The 23,395-nt window shown below is 37.8% G+C and overlaps 1 protein-coding gene across 1 annotated transcript in view; it reads right to left on the bottom strand.

Moving 5' to 3' along the window:
* BLM (BLM RecQ like helicase) overlaps positions 1-23,395 on the bottom strand; it is an 88,998-nt gene that overhangs the window by 41,963 nt on the left and 23,640 nt on the right. The window contains exons 2-12 of the mRNA XM_061181761.1: positions 21,236-21,337; positions 19,595-20,295; positions 17,464-17,626; positions 14,194-14,315; positions 9,424-9,556; positions 8,248-8,951; positions 6,293-6,484; positions 4,752-4,870; positions 3,686-3,799; positions 950-1,048; positions 592-740 (exon numbers count right to left, since the gene is read on the bottom strand). Coding sequence (XP_061037744.1) covers positions 592-740; positions 950-1,048; positions 3,686-3,799; positions 4,752-4,870; positions 6,293-6,484; positions 8,248-8,951; positions 9,424-9,556; positions 14,194-14,315; positions 17,464-17,626; positions 19,595-20,295; positions 21,236-21,333 — 2,594 coding nt within the window. The 5' untranslated portion in view covers positions 21,334-21,337. The remainder of the gene's footprint in view (positions 1-591; positions 741-949; positions 1,049-3,685; positions 3,800-4,751; positions 4,871-6,292; positions 6,485-8,247; positions 8,952-9,423; positions 9,557-14,193; positions 14,316-17,463; positions 17,627-19,594; positions 20,296-21,235; positions 21,338-23,395) is intronic.

Below are 23,395 nucleotides of genomic sequence, written 5' to 3'. Positions count from 1 at the left end.
TTAATTTCAGTGAGCGAAGAAAAGCCCCAGGGTCCTGGCTCCCAAATTTTGCTGCACATTGGAGTCACTTGGGAATTTAAAAAACATACTGGCTGGGACTTCCCTGGTGGTGTAGTGGTTAAGAATCCACCTGCCAATGCCGGGGACAACGGTTTGAGCCCTGGTCCGGGAAGATCCCACATGCCACGGAGCAAATAAGCCTGTGCACCACAACTACTGAGCCTGAGCTCTAGAGCCCGTGAGCCACAATTACTGAGCCCACACGCCACAACTACTGAAGCCCGCATGCCTAGAGCCCGTGCTCTGCAACAAGAGAAGCCACTGCAATGAGAAGCCCACGCACCACAATGAAGAGTACCCCCGCTTGCCGCAACCAGAGAAAGCCTGCACGCAGCAATGAAGACCCAATGCAGCCAAAAAAACAAAAAAAAAAACCATACTGGCTCCCAGCCCCCCAAATTCTGATATAATTGGCATTGGGTACAACCTGGGCATTGGGATTTTTTTAAGACTCCATAGATGATTCTAATGTGCAGCAATCTGGGAACCACTGCCCCAGGGTTTTAAAATTAATAACTTTCGACAACTTACACCTGAGGTCTGAGAATCTTCAGCTGAGTGAGGATGTCCTTCTGTACCCTGGGATTAGCTGTGGCAGTAAGAGCCATCATTGGAACAGAGGGAAACTTCTGGCGAAGCATATTCATTCTTTTGTAATCTGGACGAAAATCATGTCCCCACTAGTTGGAAAAAAAAAAAATACTGCTTTTCAGACTATTTGGATCTTCCTTATATAAAGCAAACACTGCTCACTATATTAAGAACCACCTTATTCTTCAGTGAAATAGCAGAATAATTCACTCAATATTTTTTCTCTTGGCTCTGAAAATATATATACTGTTGGTAGTACAATTTATTGGTACCTCAAGACATAGAGAACAGTATTTACCTGACTGACACAATGTGCTTCATCAATAACAAAACGTGCCAAGAGCTTCCTCTCATACAGATTCTCCAGAGTAGAAATCAGTCTGTTACTTGCACAGACCTAGACCAGAAATGCATTAATCAGACATTTAAAAACATTTAAACATATCACCTTAAGGATTTGGTTGTCTTTAAGTTCCACTACGACTTAAGTTGTATTAAAACCTCCACATAAAATTGGTTCTGACTTCGATCTACGAATAGAATTAGAAGTAATAGGAAATAGCAAATGAGACATTTTAGAATGTTTACCCACATTTAGCAAACAGTTTTGTATTAGGTCAGTGGTTCTAAAAGAATTTTTCTGCCTCAGTGTATTTGGGAGCCACCACATGTTTACAGTGGTAGCAGGGTTAGAGACGTGTTATGTGTGTGTGTTGTCTGGGGGAAATATATACATATATATGTACATATATACATATATATATGTACATATATTTATATTTTGTAGCTCTGTCCATAACTGGGCCTGGAAGCAATGACATGTCAGTAGCAATGACCATCTCTGGCACCCACGTCTTGATAGACATGTCAAAAGGTCACAGAAGCCAGTCTGATGGAGCTTTCCCACTGGCCAAACCTAGGACAATTAGAACATCAAAATACATAATAGTAATTATTATAACCTACCGAATAAATTAAGAATCCATGATTTCATATTGATACAAATAAATATGTGGGTAAAGGGAAAAGCCTGTCCTTACAGCAGAATGCCAACTAAATTAGAAAAAAATCATCATTTGGCACCCACTACAATAATAACTAATGGGGAATCGTCAATGGATGATAAAACTCTTGGGTCAAAGTCTGATGAGTAATAGGATATTTACATAGTCTCAAGAGTATTCCACAACAGGATACCTACAATTACAAAAAAAAAATTACATTTATTTTTGTAATTAATAATCACAAAAAAAAAGAGTAATTTTTCAGTGGAAGTCTGGCAGACAACACCTTAACCAAATGATCAAAGTTAACTAACATCACCAGTAATATTATAGGATGAATCAACACCAAATGCCTCCTGATAGGATACACTGAGAACATATCACCACTTCTGTGATATTCCCCTCAAAAATGACGAATACAAATCTAATCAGGAGGAAACATAAACTGAGGGACAGTCCTCAAAACAACTGGCCTTCACTCTTCAAAACTGTCAAAATCATGAAAGACAGAATGCAATGCATAATCTAGGATTTTCTTTTGCTAGAAAGGATATTATTGGGACAACTAGTGAAACTGGAATAAGGTTTACAGATAAAGTAATAGTACTGCATCAATGAATATTTTCTAATTTTGATAACTGTACTGAGGTTATGCAAGAGAATTCCTTGTTTTTAGGAGATGTACAGTGAAGTATTTAGGGTTAAAAAGATATGTCTGCAACTTACTCTCAAATGTTTGAGGGAAAAAGAGAGAGAGAAAGAATGATAGAGCAACTACAGTAAAATGTTACCATTTAGGGTTTCCTGGTGAAAGTTATACAGGAATTCTTGCACTAAGCTGTACATCAGAAATTATGTTAAAAAATTTAAAATATACATATTCTAATGGGCTTTTAAGAGATAACAGAAAAGATACACTGGTCTCTGCTCCCAGTTCCTGGGCACAGCGTTCCTGGAACTCTTGTAAATTCTTAAGTGATAAAGCAGTACAAGTGGGACTCCCCCGGTGGCGCAGTGGTTACGAATCCGCCTGCCAATGCAGGGGACACGGGTTCGAGCCCTGGTCTGGGAAGATCCCACGTGCCACGGAGCAACTGAGCCCGTGAGCCACAACTACTGAGCCTGCGCTCTAGAGCCCGTGCTCCACAACAAGAGAAGCCAGCGCACGGCAACAAAGAGTAGCCCCCGCTCGCCACAACTAGAGAAAGCCCGCGCGCAGCAACAAAGACCCAATGCAGCCAAAAAAAAAAGCACTAGGAGCATCTTTTGTCCTCTTGAGGCAACTGTGGGTGGGCTCCTGGGTGGGGGCTGGTCACCAGAAAGACCAAGCCATGATTAGAAACTTGGAATTTTCAGTCTGACCCCCATCCACCAGAGAAGGGAGTCAGTCTAGAAGTGGAGTCAATAATTGTTCATGCCTATGTGAGGAAGCCTCCATAAAATCCTAAAAGTATGGGGTTCAGAGAGGTTCTAGGTTGGCAAACACATCCACGTACTGGAGGCTGATGCACCCCAACTCCACAGGGACAGAAGCTCCTGTGCTCAGGACCCTCCCAGACCTTGCCCTGTGTATCTTTTCATCTGACTGTTTATCTGTGTCCTTTACCATAGCCTTTAATAAACTGGTAAATGTAAGTAAGTGTCTCCCTGAGTTCTGTGAGCTGCTCTTGCAAGTCACTGAATTCAAGCAGGAGGAGGTCACGGGAACCTCTGATTTGTAGCCAAGTCAGACAGAAGTTGCGGGTACACTGTGGATTGGGCCCTGAAGCAGAGTGGTAAGAATCTTGTGGGACTGAGCCCTTAACCTGTGGGACCTGACACTATCTCTGGATAGTTGACAGAGAACCGCTTGATGTAAGGAAAAACCTCCATACATTTGGTGACTAGAAGTGAAATATTCTATGTGAGTAGTAAAGGAGAGAAACACAGAAGGGAAAGACTGGGTTTTTCCTTACTCAGTAGGGAGAACTGGGTTGTTTTTCTAAAACAGCTTTAATATAGTATTTTAAAATAATGATATAAATACAAACCTTCTCTGGAGTAACATAAAGAAGTTTTATAATCGGGTCTTTTTTTGATAACTGGAGGTAAATACTTGTAGCTTCTGAGTCAGTCTTATCACCTGTCAGATATGTAGCTGGAATCTAAGCATAAAAGTAGTAAACAATTTAAATTTTACCCATTAATCTGACTCAAGATTACATTTATCCATAGGTTTCATAAATATTTTACAAGTCACATATCACACCTGTCAAAGGAAAGAGAATCTCAACATAATAAAAAGTAATCAGTACATATTTAAAAAAAACCCTTGTTAACCATAAGTCAAATATTCTTCCCATTGTTTACTTCCTTTTCTTTTCTTTTTTCCCGTTTCTTTACTTCCTTAGCTTTTCATATCTGTAAGTAAGATAAATATGAATTCAGCATCCAGAAGGTTCCAGTCCTAATGTATGACCACATTTTTTTTTTTTTAGGTAAATGCATCTTTTGGGTTTTAATGCATAACAACAATGAAAGGACCATAACATCATGAATGGCTGAACAATAGCTTCCATCACTGTACTGAGATATCCTTGGGAAGAAAAATCAAACCAGTGGTCTTGTTGAGGGGTGATGGTTCATAACGCTGAAAACAGTTCTGTTTGATCACAGTATGTAGGATTAACAGACTGCATTCATATACTTTCTTAACCTCAGCCAGGAGGAAAAAGGACATATGTGTGTGGGCATGCACATGTGTATGCATTTTAAGATATTAAGGGAGTGAGAGAGAACTAAGCTGATCTGACAGGAGTAAAAAAAGAAATCCTTCCATATCAGAAAAAAAAAATTTAATCAGTAAAATACAGGTTAAAAGTTCTTACCAAAATACATTCTTCTAGAGTAAAATCAGACTGAACTCCAGAAGGTTATCTGTACCAGAATTCTCAAAGACTTGTTCTTAAATGTACAACTTAATATAACTGCCGTGCTTTAGTCTTATAATCCATGAACTATTTAGTGAAAAAGGTTACCCAGAGTACTGAAATATAATTGTTTTTAAATTATGTTTTTATTAGCATTTTTATTATAATTGGTAGTGTTTTAACTTACATCCAAGGAAGTCAGCTTTTGGACTTGATCTACTATAAGTGATCTCAAGGGAGAAATGACAATAGTGACCCCGGGAGAAACACAGGCAGGGAGCTGGTAACACAAGCTTTTACCGCCTCCTAAAAGAAATGACAACAACAAAAAAATCTGTCAGATTCTATTTTGAGAGCATGAAGGCAAAAGTTACAATATAAATTACATATAATATTTAAACTAATTAACTAATAGGACACCAAGCGATATTCTCCATGGTGCCAAAATATGCCGTATTTGAATGAGCCAAAATATTTGGTCAATTTAAATGTGTAAAAATGATCTCTTGGGACATCTTATGTAGGTGCATATCATAGCAAAAGCAAGAATCAGGGCAGAAACTTAAATGCAACAGAATTACTTTAAAAGTCTACTTGAGAAAGACCCTGAAAAATGCCCCCTTGAAACCCTAGAGGATAATGGAAAGCCATGAAAACCACTAGATGAGGGAGGCGAGAATTCTACCATTGAACCAACGCCTCAAACCTCTGGATGAGATCAATGCCAGGGTCCTCTCCAGCTTCAGTTTTGGAGTACCAAATTGGAGTCAAATCAGAAGACACAGACTGAACAAGTTAATGAAGTATGAAATGCTGCTGATTAAACAAACCAACACTGTCTAAAATTTAAAATCAGTTTGAAAAAATTCAGATACCCAGGCAACATTATTTAATGATGATGGCAACAACTAATTGCTGAAGGTCACAACAAAAGTGAGTAAAAGGCAGAGGGAAGACTACATGTGAATAATGAAACTCCAAACTCCCAATGCTGCTGCTGCCTTTTTTTTTTTTCCAATTGAAGTATAGTTGATTTACAATGTCCCCATGCCTCTTATCCTAACGGCTTATTTAATATTCTTACTTGGATGACTATAAATCATTGAACAGCTGTTATAAACTTTAATAGCATGATGAAAAGTCCTGGATCTCTTCAAAACTGAGGACAAGAAAGAACTACACTCAATGCTTTTCACTTAATCCTCAAGACATTCTGTGAAGTGGGCACGTTGGTATTATCCCCACTGCGCACACGAGGAGACTGGGGTTCAGGGAGTGAAGTGCCTTGCTCGAGTCCACACTGTTAATAAGTGGCAGAGCTGTGCTTTAAGCCTAGGGCATCGCTCCGAAGCTGATGATTTTTAACCACCATACAACACTAGGTTGTACCAAATAAACTGCCAGAAATGGTAGTGGTCTCTGACAGTAATTTTTTGGTTCATGTTCCAGGCTAATTTCAACTAGAAAAAAGAAAAATTCCCAAAGGAAAATCCTAGATCAATTCAACACAATGAGCTTTGAGTTGAAAATCTTAAAGGGCAATAAATGCTATCATATCAACAACTAGAATAGAGGATTGAGGTGATACACTTTCCTAACTATGGCATGGGAGGTTTAGAGGTCCCTAAATGATAGAAATACTGTGTAGGTTCTTTTTATTTTTATTAAAGGGCTTTCATTTAACATCTGCCAGTGGATTCCTGCCAATTCATATCTAAAAATACATACCAGTGGGCATTAAGATAAAACAGTCTTCACCAAGTAGTGCAGCATTGATCGCCTCCAGCTGATTAGTTCTAAAATTATGCAGGCCAAATTTTTTATGAAAAATCTTCATCATTTCTTTTGTATGAGGAAAATTAAGACTTTGGAAACGCTCGTGTTTCAGATCTCTGGATGCTAAATTTTGCTCCGACTTGTCTAAGAAAATAATCAATGTTAGAAATCAGGGCATTACTGTAACAAATCAGTTTTAGCATTTTAACCCTTTGCCCTGAATAATCATTGGTGTATGTTTCCCTGCAGCACATCCTTCTTTACCTGTTTATCAGAGTTTCCTCGCTGCCCAGTGTCAAAGCCACCAGAGACCTCCTAAGGGCCAAATTCAAGTCTTTCCTTGACTTTTCTGCAGCATCTACCACTACTATTTATTCTCTCCTTCTCTCTTGACCTTCAAGATAATCATGGGTTTTCTACTTGCTTTAAATTCCCTTTCCTGGCTCCATTTCCTCCACTTGCCCCTTAAATTTGGGAATCTTTCGGACACTTGGGACTGGGCTCTTCAGACTGTTTTTTTTTTGGAATTTTCCTAGTCCTATGACCTTAAACATCACTGATGTGCACACAACGCCTAGATCTCTTTCTTAAGACTTGATGGATGCCCTCCTAAGTTCCAGTCCTGCACGCACCTCCAACTGTCTGCCAGACATTTCTACCTGAATGACTTCCCAACACGTCATGCTCAACAAGCCTTAAAACAGCCCTCCTCAGCTTTGCTCCAAATCTGCCTGCCTCCTGACTTCCCTGTTTCTGTTAACAGTGTCACGGTTTTCCCAGTCACTGGGTCTGAAACCGCAGAATCACCCCAACTTCCTCTGGTTCTTCTTCCATGGCGTCTCTCGCGCCCGCCCCCATTCTGCCTCCTCGCTGTTGCAACTCTGGCTCCGCACAGAGAACAAGAGGTGCTCACGCCAGCCCTGGCGGTTACATCAACCCCGGCACTCAACCACCGCAAAGATAATTGCGAACACCAAGTATGACACGCCCAAACATGACACAAAAATAAATCCATTAATGGTTATTTTAAAGGTCAACAGAAGAACTGTAAGAACAACCTCCGTGACATTAAGTCATCAATGGCAAAAACAGGGTGGACTGTACTTTACGAAACCTTACACGTATGAACTTGTTTCAGTTAAAAAAAACACTTTTTGATAACTTTATAGGGTCGATGTAAGGTTTTAAAATTAATTTTGGGTTTTCTCTGCAGCCTTTACAACGGCTAATTTCACTCTTCCAAAAACTTCTCTCAGTAAACTGTGAGCTCCAAGAGGGCAGGAGCTCTTCATTACTCATCTATTACCAAGACCTGTGCACAGAACATGGCACACAGTGGGCACTCCATAAATATTTGTTGAATGAATTAAAATGATTCTAGACCAAAAGAAATAACTTGACTGATTTAAGAAATTTCTGACTTATCTTTCTTAGGCTGCCTAAATTTTAATATTTGAAGACATAAAACATGTTTCTCTACTTTATAAACTGATCAGTTCTCATCAATCCAGAATTCTAAAAATACACACAATTACATTTTTAACATAAATTCAGCTTTGCTTTTTATCCATCCCCCATAATCATTAAAAACTTGGCCCTCATGAGCTTAATTGTTTTAGGGACTAAAAAATGTTAATTTAAAGGCAAAGCACATTTGTAATGACTTTAGAGCTTTACTACAATAGGTTATAATTACACATTTTATAAAACTACAGCTGCTACAGAGACAAAAGAGCAACTTGCTTTTGAAATTGTGATTTGTAATTCATATTATCAGCAGAAATTTGCATAGAAACAATGTCGTTTTCAGGCCATGATGATTTGCTATGGTTTTTCTTATACGATTCCTATTTTGGACAGTTTTGTTTTCATATAAAATATAAGCATTCAATTTATTTTAAACTTACCAGTGTAATTCTGAATTGACTCTGAGAAGTTTTTATTCTGAGCAGTAGATGCCAGAAAACAGTCTGTCTTGGCTGAAGAAGAAGTTCTTTCTGATACTGATTTAACTGGCCGACCTTCCTTTATAGGTTGATAGGCAGCTGTGGAAGACTTGCTGGCTGCTAAATTATGCATCACATTTTCCCAGTCATCATCATCATCATCAAAGTCATCTATGTCAAAATTGTCAATATCATAGGAAGCCTGGATTTCTCTTTCCAAGTCATTCATAGAGGTAGTGTGTTTATTCTTATCTTTCACAGCAGTGCTTGTGAGAACATTTCCTGGGAAATAAGAACTTTCATTTCTTTTTTCTACCCTTGGTGTTTCAGCCCAGTTGCTACTTACAAAGGACTCCTGTAAATGGGAATTGAATAACGGTCTTTCAAAGAGATTCTTGGTGGTGGCTGAGAATCCTGTCTTTCCTGGGGTAGGAGTCAGTAAACACTCCCCAGTAGAAATGGAATTTGAGGAAAGGTTTGGAAAAGTGAACTCCTTAACAGAATTCCCTGTAGGACAGGAATCACCCTTTGGAAATGCACAAGGTGGGGAAACAGATGCCATATCCTCCACAGAGCTACCAAGTGAATCAGGCCTGCATCTCCACAATGAGCCAAGAACAATGGCATCACTCGTATTAAAATCTGCTTCAGCGAGGAGTTTCCTTCTGAAGAGAGAGCACAGAACATCAAATTAATTATAAGTAGTCAGCTATGGTAGGCACACAAGTTTATCTTTAGTTTTCATGCCAAATTGTGGCAAAATATATCCTCTCTTTTCCAATCTTAAAAATTTGAATACAAATGCTAAAGGAACAGTTTGAAAAAGTAATAAATTTAAGACACAGTGTATAGCACAGGGAACTCTACTCAATACTCTGTAATAACCAATATGGGAAAAGAATCTGAAAAAGAATAGATATATGTACATGTATAGCTGAATCACTTTTTTTGTATACCTGAAACTAACACAACATTGTAAATCAACAACATTCCAATTTAAAAAAAAAGACAAAGTGATAATTATCCTATTCAATTTCCTGGCCAGAATGCCTGGAAATCTTGCCCTATACATTTGTGACTTACAGTGGTGGTGGAAACACAATCAGATATATTCCAGAAGGAGAAAAATCAAGATACCTTATGTCCCGCTGCTGGAGCAGTTCGTTCCCACAATCCAAAGTTTTCAGCTTGTCATCAGGAATAGTGTCAACTAATTTACAGATATGGTCCATCACACGAATAAGTTGCTGCTGTAAACTTATCTGTCTAGCTATAAAGTATTTATGTTGTTAATATTTTTTGTCAACAACAAAAAAGACTTAAAAATTTGAAAGCCATGCATGTAAAACTTGAAGTAGTTTACAAACGAGATTAGAAACAACCATATATTCTCCCATTATCTGCCTATGAAATAAATTGAAGTCATACTGTCTCTATTCTAGATCATAAGAGCTCATAACTATGTTATCCTTTCATTTCATGTTAATTCTTATTATTTCTCTTAGGGTAACCAAAGTTGTTGTAAGATACAAAAGTTTATGATTTTTTTACTAACTTCAGGTGTAAATCTCACCATGCCCATACAAAGTACATCATAAAGTATGGACAGGTAAGAACCTCACCTGTTGCTCTGGTTTGCCTGCCAACCAGTGTTTCCTAACAGTACAGCACTTGGACTTTCTTTTTGGAGACTACTCCCATCCCCACTCCCACGTCCTCAGTGGGCATCTGATGTAAGGCAGCTCAATGAGAATTAGATCTAAGAGTTTTTCGACGGACTGGAAAAGAGGACTTCTCTCTTTAACAAGTTGGACAGGCTGCTGGTGGCCATCTCTGCCACCACGGAGAAAAACACAAGCTTGAAAATGAGGCCAACACAAGGAAAAGCAGAAAACAGAGATGGAAGGAAATGGGAGATTGAGATGGAGAGATGGGATGAAAGAGAAGAGAGAGAAGGCAGGTGTGAAAGAGAGAAATTCCTGATAACAATGTCTGGACATCTGAATCTGGCCAGCCCACTTCACACTTTTAAATTTCAGCTATGTAACTAAGAAATAATGTCAAAGGAGGGGTGGCTTTATATGACGGAAAGAAAAAAAAAAATGGGTTAGGGTAGCAATGGGAAGCAAGGAAGATGCCTACCTACCTCTGGGGCCTAAGGTGTGCAGGAGAAATAAACAGTTTAGGTGGGCTGCAGAGGCAACAGTATTCTCAGAAGACAATCAGAGAAGAGAATGAGGCTACTGGGAAATTGTTGACTGAGGGCAGTGGGTTGAAGGGTCTAAGGGGCAGGAAGGAGAGGAAAAGAGGACAGACGGGGGTGGTGGTGGGGACAAAACACAGACGATGGGACGCATGAGTCTTTGTGAAAATGACCTGGGGGTGTGGACTTTTACTAGTTTTGGCTGATGTAAATAGGGTCATGAAGTATGAAATGGTAAAAGTGTACTTGCTGGGTTCCTGTTTCACATCTGTTTTCTCTGCAAGGAGAATGGGCATTGGATTGGAGAGAGGAGCATAAACAACAGTCCAAAGGAAATGAAAACCAAGACAGGCTCAGAGAGATACAGCTACTGGAAAGGAGCTCAAGCCTCTTCGCCTAGACAGATTACACCTCAGAGTACAAACGAAACCTGCAAAGAAAATGTCACTGATGCATGCGGCATCTAGTGAATAGGAGAGGTGATGGAAGAGTGAAGACAGGCAAATATAGTTCTAATTTTCAAAAAAATTCTAAAGGGATGCCAAAAGCTTCAGGCTGGTGATCTTAAAGTTAATTCAAGGCAAAATTCCAGAACATGTTATCAAATGGCTGCTTTGTGAGCTCTAAGAAAAAGAGGAAACAATTATAGAGTTAGCAAGAGTTCATAAAAATAAACCAGCCATCTCAACGTATTTCCTTCTTTGAAAGGATTACTAGACTAGCAGATAATGATAGCTACCATTTATTGAAGGTCTACAGTGTGCTGGGCACTTTACCTTGAATCCTGACAACTACTGGGCAAGGCAGACACTATTTTCCTCATTTAACAGAACAAGAAACTGAGGTCCAAAGAAGCTTAATTAATTAGGCATAGTCACCCAGCCAGGAGTGGGAAGAGGCAGGCTTGTATACTAGGTCCACATCACTCTACAGCCAATGTCCCACCTGTTCCCTCTTGCTGCCTCAGACCTTGAACTTCTAGAGTCATATGACTGAGTCTTTTGCATCCCCGTGGACAAGGGAGAGAAACACAGTCTGAAGGCAGACGTGTAACAAGATGAACAAGAAGTGGTGATGAAGGGACTGATGTCAGCTGAGAGGGAGGCCGCTAATGACATTCTGTGGGACTCTGTCCTTGCTCTCATCCTCACTAACCATTTTACCAGTGAAACTTAATGAGGCAGAAACAGTATACTGCAGTGGCTATCAATGTAAACTCAAGAACCTCAAGACTGCTGGGTTCAAATCCTAGCTCTGCTGCTGTCTAACTCTATGACAATGAGTAATTATTTAACTCTCCTGTACCTGGGTTTCCTTATTTGTAAAACAGGATAACAGAAACCACCTTAAAGGATCATTGTGAGGATTAAATTAGTTAATATTAAGGCACTTAGAAGAGTGCCTACAACATCAGGTTTTTCAGGAACATCTCTAACAATAAACTCAGAGACCAAAATAAACAAAAAGAAATTCAGAGGAAACAGGAACAACACACAGAGATCACTACACATGTGCGTGTGCATGCACACACACACACACCATAAGTACAGCACCCATCAAACAAGAATAGAAAACATTACAGAAATACTCAGAGAATACAACACAGCTCTTGGAAATTAATTTGATGAAAATGAAAAATTCCATCGAAGAGTTAATTTAAAAATTGAGGAAATCTCCCAGAAAGCAAAAAGGCAAGAGATGAAAAATAGAAAAGTTAATTAATGGAGGTCTAGTAGCCCAATAATTAAAGTTCCAGGAAGAGTGAAAGAGAAAAGAAAAAACAAAAAAAGAAAATAAGAAAAAAAAAAGAAAAAAAGACACATGCACCCGAATGTTCATTGCAGCACTATTTACAATAGCCAGGTCATGGAAGCAACCTAAATGCCCATCAACAGACGAATGGATAAAGAAGATGTGGTACATATATACAATGGAATATTACTCAGCCATAAAAAGGAACAAAATTGAGTCATTTGTTGAGATGTGGATGGATCTAGAGACTGTCATACAGAGTGAAGTAAGTCAGAAAGAGAAAAACAAATATTGTATATTAACGCATGTATGTGGAACCTAGAAAAATGGTACAGATGAGCCGGTTTGCAGGGCAGAAGTTGAGACACAGATGTAGAGAACAGACATATGGACACCAAGGGGGGAAAACTGCGGTGGGGTGGGGATAGTGGTGTGCTGAATTGGGCGATTGGGATTGACATGTATACACTGATGTGTATAAAATTGATGACTAATAAGAACCTGCAGTATAAACAAACAAACAAAACAACTAATACTAATCTTTCATTGGGTTATTTGTATGGAAATATGTTAATATAAATGTTTCAGACATTACATGAAATTTCTAAAAATCTTATATGTTCTGGTATAATGTTATAAGTCATAATCCTAGTTATTACTTTAAAATGTATATCTCAGAAATAACTAATTTTCTTGTCAACTGCATTATTATGAACTTTCATCAAATCTTTAACCGTGGTCATTTTTAAGTCTTTTGTCATTTACAGACAGTTCTGGGCGTACTCTGATGCTTTTGTAAATATGTTCCTATAAAAGGGTTTCATCTTCAGGAAATTCATGGAAAAGACTCTGACAAGTACAGGTTTCTGGTACCTGACTGTACTGCTGAACTGAATGAATAAGTATTTTCAGAACTCTAATGAAAAACTGATGAGCTCATAAAAGTGCTAACAAAAGATCAAGATGAAAAAAAAAAAATTAATTGCATGGGACTGAGTGAACTGATGAGGATGAGTATAATTTTTGTGACTTTCTGGTTGAATTTAAAAAAAGAAAAAAATCCCACAAGAACTCAGAGGCAAAGAATATACAAATCAATTTTCACTGCAAAGTAAAGGAGCTGTTACAGTGGAGGATTACTGGACTGAATGTCAATATTATGACATAGCATGAGTGTGTTTCATGTTTGGTAATTGCAATCATTGTTGCTTTTGTTGTGGTCATCCATGTACAATGCTTGGTGTCAGTCTATTTATCTCTTGTAAAAATAAAATACAGTGTGTGTGGAAAAAAAAAAAAAAAAAAAAAGAAAATAAAAAGGAATGATACCAGAAAAAATTTCAGAATAGAAGGACACAAATCTCAAGCCTAAGAAAGCCTCTGGGAAGTAGAAATCAGGAGTGGGAAAGGAGGCAGCTGTTTTTCAAAGCCTTGTAGTGCTACTGGATTATTTATACTAGATATTTAATAGAAAATTTAAAAATGAATTAGAGACAAATCAAACAAACAAAAAGTATTAAACTTCAAGAGGACACCAAGAATCAAACCCAGAGAACCAGGAGGATGAAAGGTCCAGAAACCAGTACCTATAAAGAAGAGGTAAAAGATCTAACATTATTTAGCGCTAGGCGCTTCGGACTTATCTCACAAAGATTAAAGTTACAGGAAGGCAAAATTTTGGTTCAGTAGGAGAAATAATTCATTGTCTATTTTGAAAATGTTACTTGTTAGAAAGTCACCTTGTGAGAAAACAAGTTTCTCGGTTTCTGAGCTGTTTGAGCAACAATGGTTAACCCATGGTGGTTGGTTATTACGGATGATTCACTGTTACAGGAAAAGGAACTATGAGCTCGCCATCGTGTACTATACTGTCACAGGTTAAGAATACAACCTTACTTTGTTTTCAAAAGTAAGCAGTTACAATACGTGTTATGTCCCAAACACTTTTGTACCATCATAGCTTGTGCAGGTTTCTTGATTAGGCTGCTGTGTAGTCATTTTCTCAGATTTTGACAAGTCTTCTGATGTGCTAAGACCATCCTTGCTGTCAGAGGTGTCGAGATCCTTCAACACACTACAAATTAAAAAATATTAAACCGATCACAGTATAGACTAGACCAAATGCATACTTTTTCCTCTAATATTTTCCACAACTGGTCAGATGCTATGTAACAGAAAAGAGAAACATGTCTTTCTATCTCCTCTATTCTAAAACCTCTTTAGCTGGCCCTCAAAGTTTTCCATCTTTTGGCCCCAATATTTTTTTTAAATTAATTAATAATTTATTTCTGGCTGCATTGGGTCTTCGTTGCTGCGCGTGGGCCCTCTCTAGTTGTGGCTAGCGGGGGCTGCTCTTCGTTGCAGTGCGCGGGCTTCTCATTGTGGTGGCTTCTTTTGTTGCAGAGCAAGGGCTCTAGGCGCGTGGGTTTCAGTAGTTGTGGTACGTGGACTCAATAACTGTAGCTCACGGGCTCTAGAGCACAGGCTCAGTAGTTGTGGTGCACGGGCTCAGTTGCTCCGTGGCAGGTGGGATCTTCCCGGACCAGGGATCAAACCCGTGTGCCCTGCACTGGCAGGCGGATTCTTTTTTTTAAAATAATTAATGGTTTTTAAAAAAAATTATTTATTTATTTATTTATTTATTTATGGCTGTGTTGGGTCTTCGTTTCTGTGCGAGGGCTTTCTCCAGTTGCTGCAAGCGGGGGCCACTCTTCATCGTGGTGCGCGGGCCTCTCACTATCGCGGCCTCTCTTGTTGAGGAGCACAGGCTCCAGACGCGCAGGCTCAGTAATTGTGGCTCACGGGCCTAGTTGCTCCGCGGCATGTGGGATCGTCCCAGACCAGGGCTCGAACCCGTGTCCCCTGCATTGGCAGGCAGACTCTCAACCACTGCGCCACCAGGGAAGCCCTGGCAGGCGGATTCTTAACCACTGTGCCACCAGGGAAGACCCTGGCCCCAATATTAACACATATAAACATGGTCAGTCTGATTGGATATAAAAAATACTTTAAAAGTAACAAAATAAATTAGTACTAAAGGAGTATTAAAGAGAGGGTACTATGGCAATCCAAAGAAAGATAACACTTTCTGGAACTTGAGAAGGCTTTGCCAAGAAGGTAGGATTTGAGGAAACCTTGAATGATGGGTATGGGAAAGTGACAGCTTACAAAGGAGAGATAAAAAAGACAATTCTATTTACTCGATATTCAGGAATCAACTGTACTTTTCTAAAGCAGGATTTTGGAATGCAATCTTCTAACTAAATCAAAGAATGATGAATAACTATGTTATAAGTCTCATTAGGCTATTGAGCTTAGGGTTACTGTAAGAGCATAACTGGAGATAAAGCTGTAAAGGTAATTTGGGGTCTGAAGATGGAGGATTTTGAGGCCCAGCTAAAGAGGTTTAGGAATACAGGAGTTACAAAAACATGTTCTCTTTTCTGTCATATGTTATCTGACCATTACATCTCTGAAATTAATTCAGAAGTCACAACCAGCACTTTAAAATGAAATAAAATATAACAGAAAATTTGTGTGCACTGCACATATAGTATCATTTGTGAAACTTCTATTTTAGTTTTATAATGTATACAAATATGTATACTAGGTTGCAATGGAAAAATATAGAGAGAATTTACCTTGGAAACAACCATTTTCCAACTGCTGAAGATCTAGGTAAAATAAATTATGGTATGACAACTCATTAAATTATGTAGCCATTAAAAGGAATAAAAATAATGACTATGTAGCAATATGGAAAATGTTTAAAAAATAATGTTAAAAGAAAAGCAGATTGAAAAATTATAGCTACATGTTGATTACGGCAATGTAAAAATCATATACACATGTAGAGAAGAAACAAAACAATGTGGCTAGGGAACGGGGGAGGAACAAATTAGGAGTACAGACACAAAATAGATATGGAATAAGGATTTACTGTATAGCACAAAGCATTATACTCAATGTCTTGTAACAACCTATAATGGAATATAATTGAAAAAAAAACAAAACAAAACTGAATCACTATGCTGTATACCTGAAACTAACACAATATTGTAAATCAACTATACTTCAATTAAAAAAAAAATAAAAAAACTTAATGTGGATACAGAAAATGTTTGGTTTATTGGACTGTAAGACTACCAGTAAGTATCCTGTTAATGTGGTTACAATGTTATCTGTGCAATACACACTTTTTTAATAAACAAAGAAAAAAGCCAGGCAGTCAACAGGGAATGGTGTGGCCCAGGAAATAACCCTACACTGGATCTTAGTCCATTTGCCGTTAATTATCACCCCAGACAATCCCCTGCTCCTCCTTAGGCCTCAACTGCTTCTCCTGTTAAAAGAGAATGTTGATGAATGCTATATGAACTCTTGCTCAGTTTTTTTTCTACAATTCTGTCTCAATTTCTATTGGGAGGTGAAAGAGGGGAGCTCTTACAGTTTTTCTGTTTTGTTGTCTAACAGCAATCATGCTTCAACCTTTCCCACCTCTTTAAACATCTCAACCCACCTGTTAAAACAAAAACCTAGGGAAAACTAGGTTATGCAGGCAAACACCTCCTTCCTGCCTTCAGGTGATATACTAGAGGGATTTGTTTCTCATCAAAATATGGTTAACAGCAGAGTATATACCAGACCACTCAACTGAACTGTGATTTAGACTGGGGTGAGGACGGAGGTAACAAAGACTATTAGTATTTTCAGCTATTAATGAACTATGTGGACTCTATTTTTCCCATAATACTACCACTTAACCACAATCATGTCACTAATTTACCAAAATTCAGTGAATGACAAATACAATAGTCAATTCTATTTGGATTTTTAAAAAAATTAAAAAAAAAAAAAGAAGACGAAGAAGAACATATTACTTACTAAGTCACTTCACAAATAAGGTGTTAGTTTTGGGTCATTTCAGGTACATGAGATTGGAAATACAGTATCTTTAGGACTATATTCCACATGCCAAGATCAATTACATAAAACTGTTTAGAGGTCCCATGTAATGAATCATAATGGAACTTTACAGCTTTAGAATAACAACAATTAAATAAAATGTAAATAAATAGGGACTTTTTGATGCTTTCATTTGGATACAAAATAAATTGTGCAGAAGCATGAAATTAATCAATTTTGAGATGACACTACATAACTAAATTAAATTATTTCAGCTACCCCAGAATCAATGTTTATTAATTAATAAACTATTTTACCTAGAGCATTTTAAAGAGGATGAAGAGGCTGAAGTCATTCCTTCTTCTGGAGAAGGTGGAACAAAATCTATGTCATAATCATCTTCATCAAGCTCAACACATGAAGATTTCTCAGTTGAATGTAATTCCATTTCTTCCAAGTTTTTCTTCTTTTCACGATTATCTAAAGTACAAAAAAACAGCTGATAAACATAGGTTATTTTAATATTAATGAGACAGAAAGAACAGGGTGTGAGCACTTGTGAGTGAGTGCTCTGAGCAAGTCATAAGCACTAACACCACTCTGTGCGATGTAAGTTCTCTCCTTTCACACGTTAGTGTTGCCTTGTTTTTTCATAAACGATGATTGAGTCAACTGGATTAAGTCCAGTGAGTGCTGGATTGAGGCTGATGATTTGCTTAAGGATTTTCATGACTGTCTCTGGTTAAATTATGAAACCCATCCTTATTAACAGTACTTTCGTTTCTCTGTTTTTCATTCACACTTAAATAAGGGTAAAGTACAAGTAAGCCTGATAACTGTACAAACACTGTTGTTTATACAGATAAACAATCTCTACTTTACCACAAAGGTGTCTTAGTTATTTAAGTCTCCCAGAGTGTCTCTCTCTTGACTATGTGGGAAAACACTGCCGAACTGTTGCTCTCTAGTTTACCTTTTACCAAATTTTCTCTTCATAAATAGCAACACGTTTGATTAGACTACACTTTTGCTTATTATCAATCACTTTTCAGTCCTCTCTCACCCTATAGTAACCCTGATGGGATTCAGGTGTTTAAAAATATTTGTCTCATATTTACAACTGTTTCATAACATGGGTACCTCCACATATGGCTAATGTCAGCTATTAAGTTCTAGACATCTAATAACTATGAGACCTAAACAGAAAACAATTTGCATGTAATTTACAATACTTTAATAGCATGATTAGATCATATTATACATCAACATTAGGTGGTACAAACCATAAAAGAATTATAACACAAAGGCTTAGTTTCACATCCCATTTCTACTACCAACCAGCCAGTAGACCATTAAGAAGCCATTTTAACTTCTATGGACCTTCTTTTCTTTTCTTTTTATTGAAGTATAGTTGATTTACAATATGGTGTTAGTTTCAGGTATACAGCAAAGTGATTCAGTTTTTTTTGCAGATTATATTCCATTATAGGACATTACTAGATATTGGGTATAATTCCCTGTGCTATACAATAAATCCTTGTTGCTTATCTATTTTACATATAGTAGTTTGTATCTGTTAATCCCATATTCCTAATCTGTCCCTCCCCCTTCGGTAACCGTAAGTTTGTTTTCTATGTCTGCAAGTCTGTTTCTGTTTTGTATATAGATTCATTTTTATTATTTTTTAGATTCCACATGTAAGTGATATCATATTAGTATTTTTCCTTCTCTGACTTATTTCACTAAGCATTATATTCTCTACATATTTTTTAAAAATTAATTAATTAATTAAATTTATTTATTTGGCTGCGTTGGGTCTTTGTTGTTGCACACGGGCTTTCTCTAGTTGTGGCGAGAGGGGGCTACTCTTCATTGCAGTGCACGGGATTCTCACTGCAGTGGCTTCTCTTGTTACGGAGCATGGGCTCTAGGTGCGCGGGCTTCAGTAGTTGTGGCTTGTTGGCTCTAGAGTGCAGGCTCAGTAATTGGGGCTCATGGGCTTAGTTGCTCTGCGGCACGTGGGATCTTCCTGGACGAGGGCTCGAACCCGTGTCCCCTGCACTGGCAGGCAGATTCTTAACCACTGCGCCACCAGGTAAGTCCCTCTACATATTTCTTCATATATAAAATCACGGAGCTATCCTTGTTGTTTATATAAATAGCAGAATAAAATCTTTCATTTCCTTAGTATGCCCTGCCTCAAGAACGTGGCCAACAGATTGTGCTTAGGATGTATAAGCACTTCTGTACATCCTAAGGACAAAAGCTAAATCATTATATGACTGTCGTGTGTGGGTTTTAAGTAAATTCAAGAATAGGCCAATAAACAGCGATTTTATTGGCTTAAAAAAAAAAAAAAAGCTAAATCATATTTGCTGCTGTTCCCAATGCCTAGTTTTGAATAAACTAATACAACCTTTTGAAATGAAATAAAACAATAATTTTTACCTCTTTCCTCTCCCAAATGAGTTTTTAAAGGGTGATCTTCCTGAGTATCTTCATTTATCAGCTCTTCGGAATTGGGGCCATCATCAATGCAAATCACATCACTATTTAACCATTCTGAGTCATCCTTCTGTTTCTTAGTCAAATATGCCTGCTTGCTCTCAGAGGAGGAAGGAGTCAAATCAGTCTTTACTGTATTTGTTTTATCAAGGTGTGCTTTTAGAAAGTTCCTCTTAGACTTTTTTGATTTCTGAGCAGTGCTTACTCTTATGAAGTGGTTTTGGTGTGGTGTCACAAATGCTTTTGAATCTCCAGAAGTATCAAAGTCCTCCATATCATCCCAATCATTGAAGGTAATAAGAGAATCTGATGAAGAACTAAATTCTAATTTCTTGAAAGTAGCATCGCAGGATTCCTTTACAACCAGTGTGTTCTGGGTACTGCATAAAACTTCCTGAGGAACCTGTGACAAATTTGGCAATAATGGTTTTGAACCAACTCTCTTAGTTTGCTGTCCAGCTGGAGTATTTTTAAAGTCATTGATCTTTGTCTGCTGATTTGTGGTGTGGGGAAAAGGTTCACTGAAGGAAAAGCCCTCAGTAATATTAACATCTTTATCATTCAACACAGGAGCTTTTGCTACTGACACACTCGTTACAGATACATCGTTGGCTGAAGATACTTTCTTTTTAAAAGTGAAACCTCTGAAAAATAATCGAAAAACTGAATTAGATGGATTAATTTCAACAAACCCAGCAAGTATACAAAACCCAGCAAGTATACAAACCCAGCAAGTATACAAACCTTTAATTTATGTAACAACTTACTTCCTTGCATCACAAATGAGCGAGTGAAGAATCTATCTCCCTCTCTGATTTTAAAATGTGTAAGGTAACTTAAATTATGCTTTGTATGCTCTGATTCTTCCTATTCAGAAGCTAATTATTCAGCTTTGAGAGTAGCTGGGCCATTCCTACTACTTTGTTTCTCAGGCCCATAGTCCTTAATTAATAGCCTCTCCAGAGGGAGGGGACGGCGTAAGCGAAAAACGTGGCTACTTGTTTCTACTCTGATAAAAGTTTTATGGGGAAGAGTCAAAAACTGCCAGCTATGCTGAAATCTGAAAGAAAAGTGAAAGAGGCAAGAGTCCTGGACATCGAATGGATTTAGTGACATGAAGGTCAATGGTGACTTTGAAGTCAAGCACACAGAATGGTGTCTAGAACCTGGTAAGGGCACAATAAAGATTATAAAATATTAGGTATTGTTAGAAGGAGTTTGGAATATAGCTTGGAGGAAAGAACAGAACTGGAGAGCTATAGTTTCCTTAGAAACGGTTTTTGAAAAGGATATAAAATTATAATAAAATATTAAAAACACCGATTTGTCCAAATTTACAAGATTTGTATTCATTCATTCAATGAATATTTACTGAACAAAAACCATGTGCTAGAAACCATGCAAAGGTGCTGAACAATACATTACCTAGCGTTGCTAAAACATGCTCTACCATTAATTTGCAAAGTGGGAAAATCACTGACCCTCTCAGCTTCATTTCCTCATCTCTACAACGAAAGGGTTGAAAGAGAAGGTACTTCACTTGTGTTAGTGCCTGTATGGAAGCAAACCAACCAAAATACTTACGAAGATTTTGTTTTTGAAAGACTTAATTTATTATTAAGTTTTCTGGCTGAATGACGTTCCAGTTGCTCCTGTAGATTATTTTGAGGAACAGCAGCCATGATCCTAAAAAGTGAGGGAAAAAAATGTCAGTGGAGTTATGCACTTTCCATTAATCACAGTATTTATTGGGGGGTAGAGCATTGTTCCAACTGTGTCCAGAGTAATGAGGTTTTTTTTTTTTTTTTTGGTCAAAAAACTGTTCTGACATTTACAACCGGTAACATTTGAAATATATAATCTTTAACTACCTGAAGTCTCACTTAAATAACAAATGACCTGGTTTTCCCCCAATGCTAAAATAAGCACAAAAGACATTAGGCAAGGGCTTATTAGGAAAAGGCTTGCAGAAAAATGGGACCTGGCCTAGGCTTGAAGCATAAATGGAAGCCGAATGGGGAGTGAGGTGGGAGAAAATGACCAAAGCACACTGAAAACCCAAAGAACAAAGGAATCACTGAATTCTCTGCCTACGGGGAAAATCGGGAAAAGAAGGAAGAGCACCACCAATGACAGCAATGGTTTACCAGCAAGATACGTGCTTCATAATTACCTAGTTTCAACCTGAAAGAACACTTTTACCAAGCATATTTACACCTCTTGCGTAACAAATTGTGACACTGCTGAGCTACTGCCTGGAATAATGTGTAGCTTAAGCCGCCTTAAAATTACTGGGGCCAAAGGAAGACGGGATAGCAGAATATATGGCTAGTAAACAATTCTCATTCATTTGAGCTGAGAGCTATAACCCTCTTTCCCATTCTATGTTTACCAGAGATCTCCTTTTACTTTATACCATATATCTTAGAAGGAAGGATTAACAACACTAAATGCTATTCATGGAAATATGAAGTTTTACATATATCATACTCCACTCACTAATTATTAAAATAATCTATGTTTAACAATTGCGTTACTTTAGATAACAGTGAAAAAAGAAAAACTTGGTAGAAAGTTCAACTGGGAAATCTCCATGTGCTGAGCTTGATGAAGATGATTATGATATAGATTTTGTTCCACCTTCTCCAGAAGAAGGAATGATTTCTGCCTCTTCTTCCTCTTTAGAATGCTTTAGGTAAAATAGCTAATTAATAAACACTGAATAATTCACACTGATACGTGAATTATATCTTAATAAAGTTGTTACCAACCCACCACCCATTGTCAACATTTATCAACTCATCAACTATTATCAACTCATCCAATACTGTTTCATCTGTACACACATCCCAAGGTTCTCACTTCACCATTCTGGAAGTCGACCTCCCAAAATAGTGATATTTTAATTCTGTCATTCCTTCTTCATTCATTAGCTGCAATAGTTCTATCAAGAGAAATGTTCTCTGATCTATTATTTTGTTACCCAGTGGTACAGCTGACATAGAAAAGACAGGATAAATGTTGGATTCTTTTCCTTTATTTATTAGTTTTCAAAATAATGAGTTAATTATCTAGCAGCCTCTAATGGTGGTCAATCTTTTTCTCAGTATCATTATAAACTCATGAATTAACCATTAGGTATGTTTTAATCCAATATAATTATCATCCTTATCGATTCTCAAACTGTTTCATGTTTGCCCAGTGGAAGCCTTTCCAGGTTGACTCTTCAGTACTTTTGACATAAACTTAGTAGGTTTTGAGAGCTTCCTTATTAACTGGAATGAAAAGACATCCCAGACTTATCTTGTGCATTTTTTTGCCCCAGACTTAGAATCAGCCATTTCCCCAAGGAGCCCTGATTTTTATTTTTAGTGGAGAATATTTTAAGACCACAGTCCCTGCACATCCAAAGGCACCTCTCCATTTTACATCCAGTTTAAAAGCACTGGCCTTTCACTGAAGTATGCTCTCTCCAAGGTCCTGTCCAATATGGAAGTTTTTCACAGAATAAATGATAAAGAGTGAAGTCACACTACTGTCCTCTCAAAATTTCAACCTCAAACGATTAGATGGCTGACACGGAGGCAGAGGCACACAGTCCTTCAGCCTGAAGACAAAGCAGGACAAAATGGTCCATGGCATCATTACTTAACCTTTCCCCACATTCCTTCTAAGTTCTTATTGTTCCTGTCTCAACTTTCTACAAATTTGCATACCTTATTTATTTTTATATCAAAACTAGCC

The sequence above is a fragment of the Eubalaena glacialis genome, chromosome 2, assembly GCF_028564815.1.
Source record: "Eubalaena glacialis isolate mEubGla1 chromosome 2, mEubGla1.1.hap2.+ XY, whole genome shotgun sequence".
Taxonomy (NCBI): domain Eukaryota; kingdom Metazoa; phylum Chordata; class Mammalia; order Artiodactyla; family Balaenidae; genus Eubalaena; species Eubalaena glacialis.
Note: the sequence above shows the minus strand (reverse complement) of the source record. Positions and strands in the feature narration are given on the sequence as shown.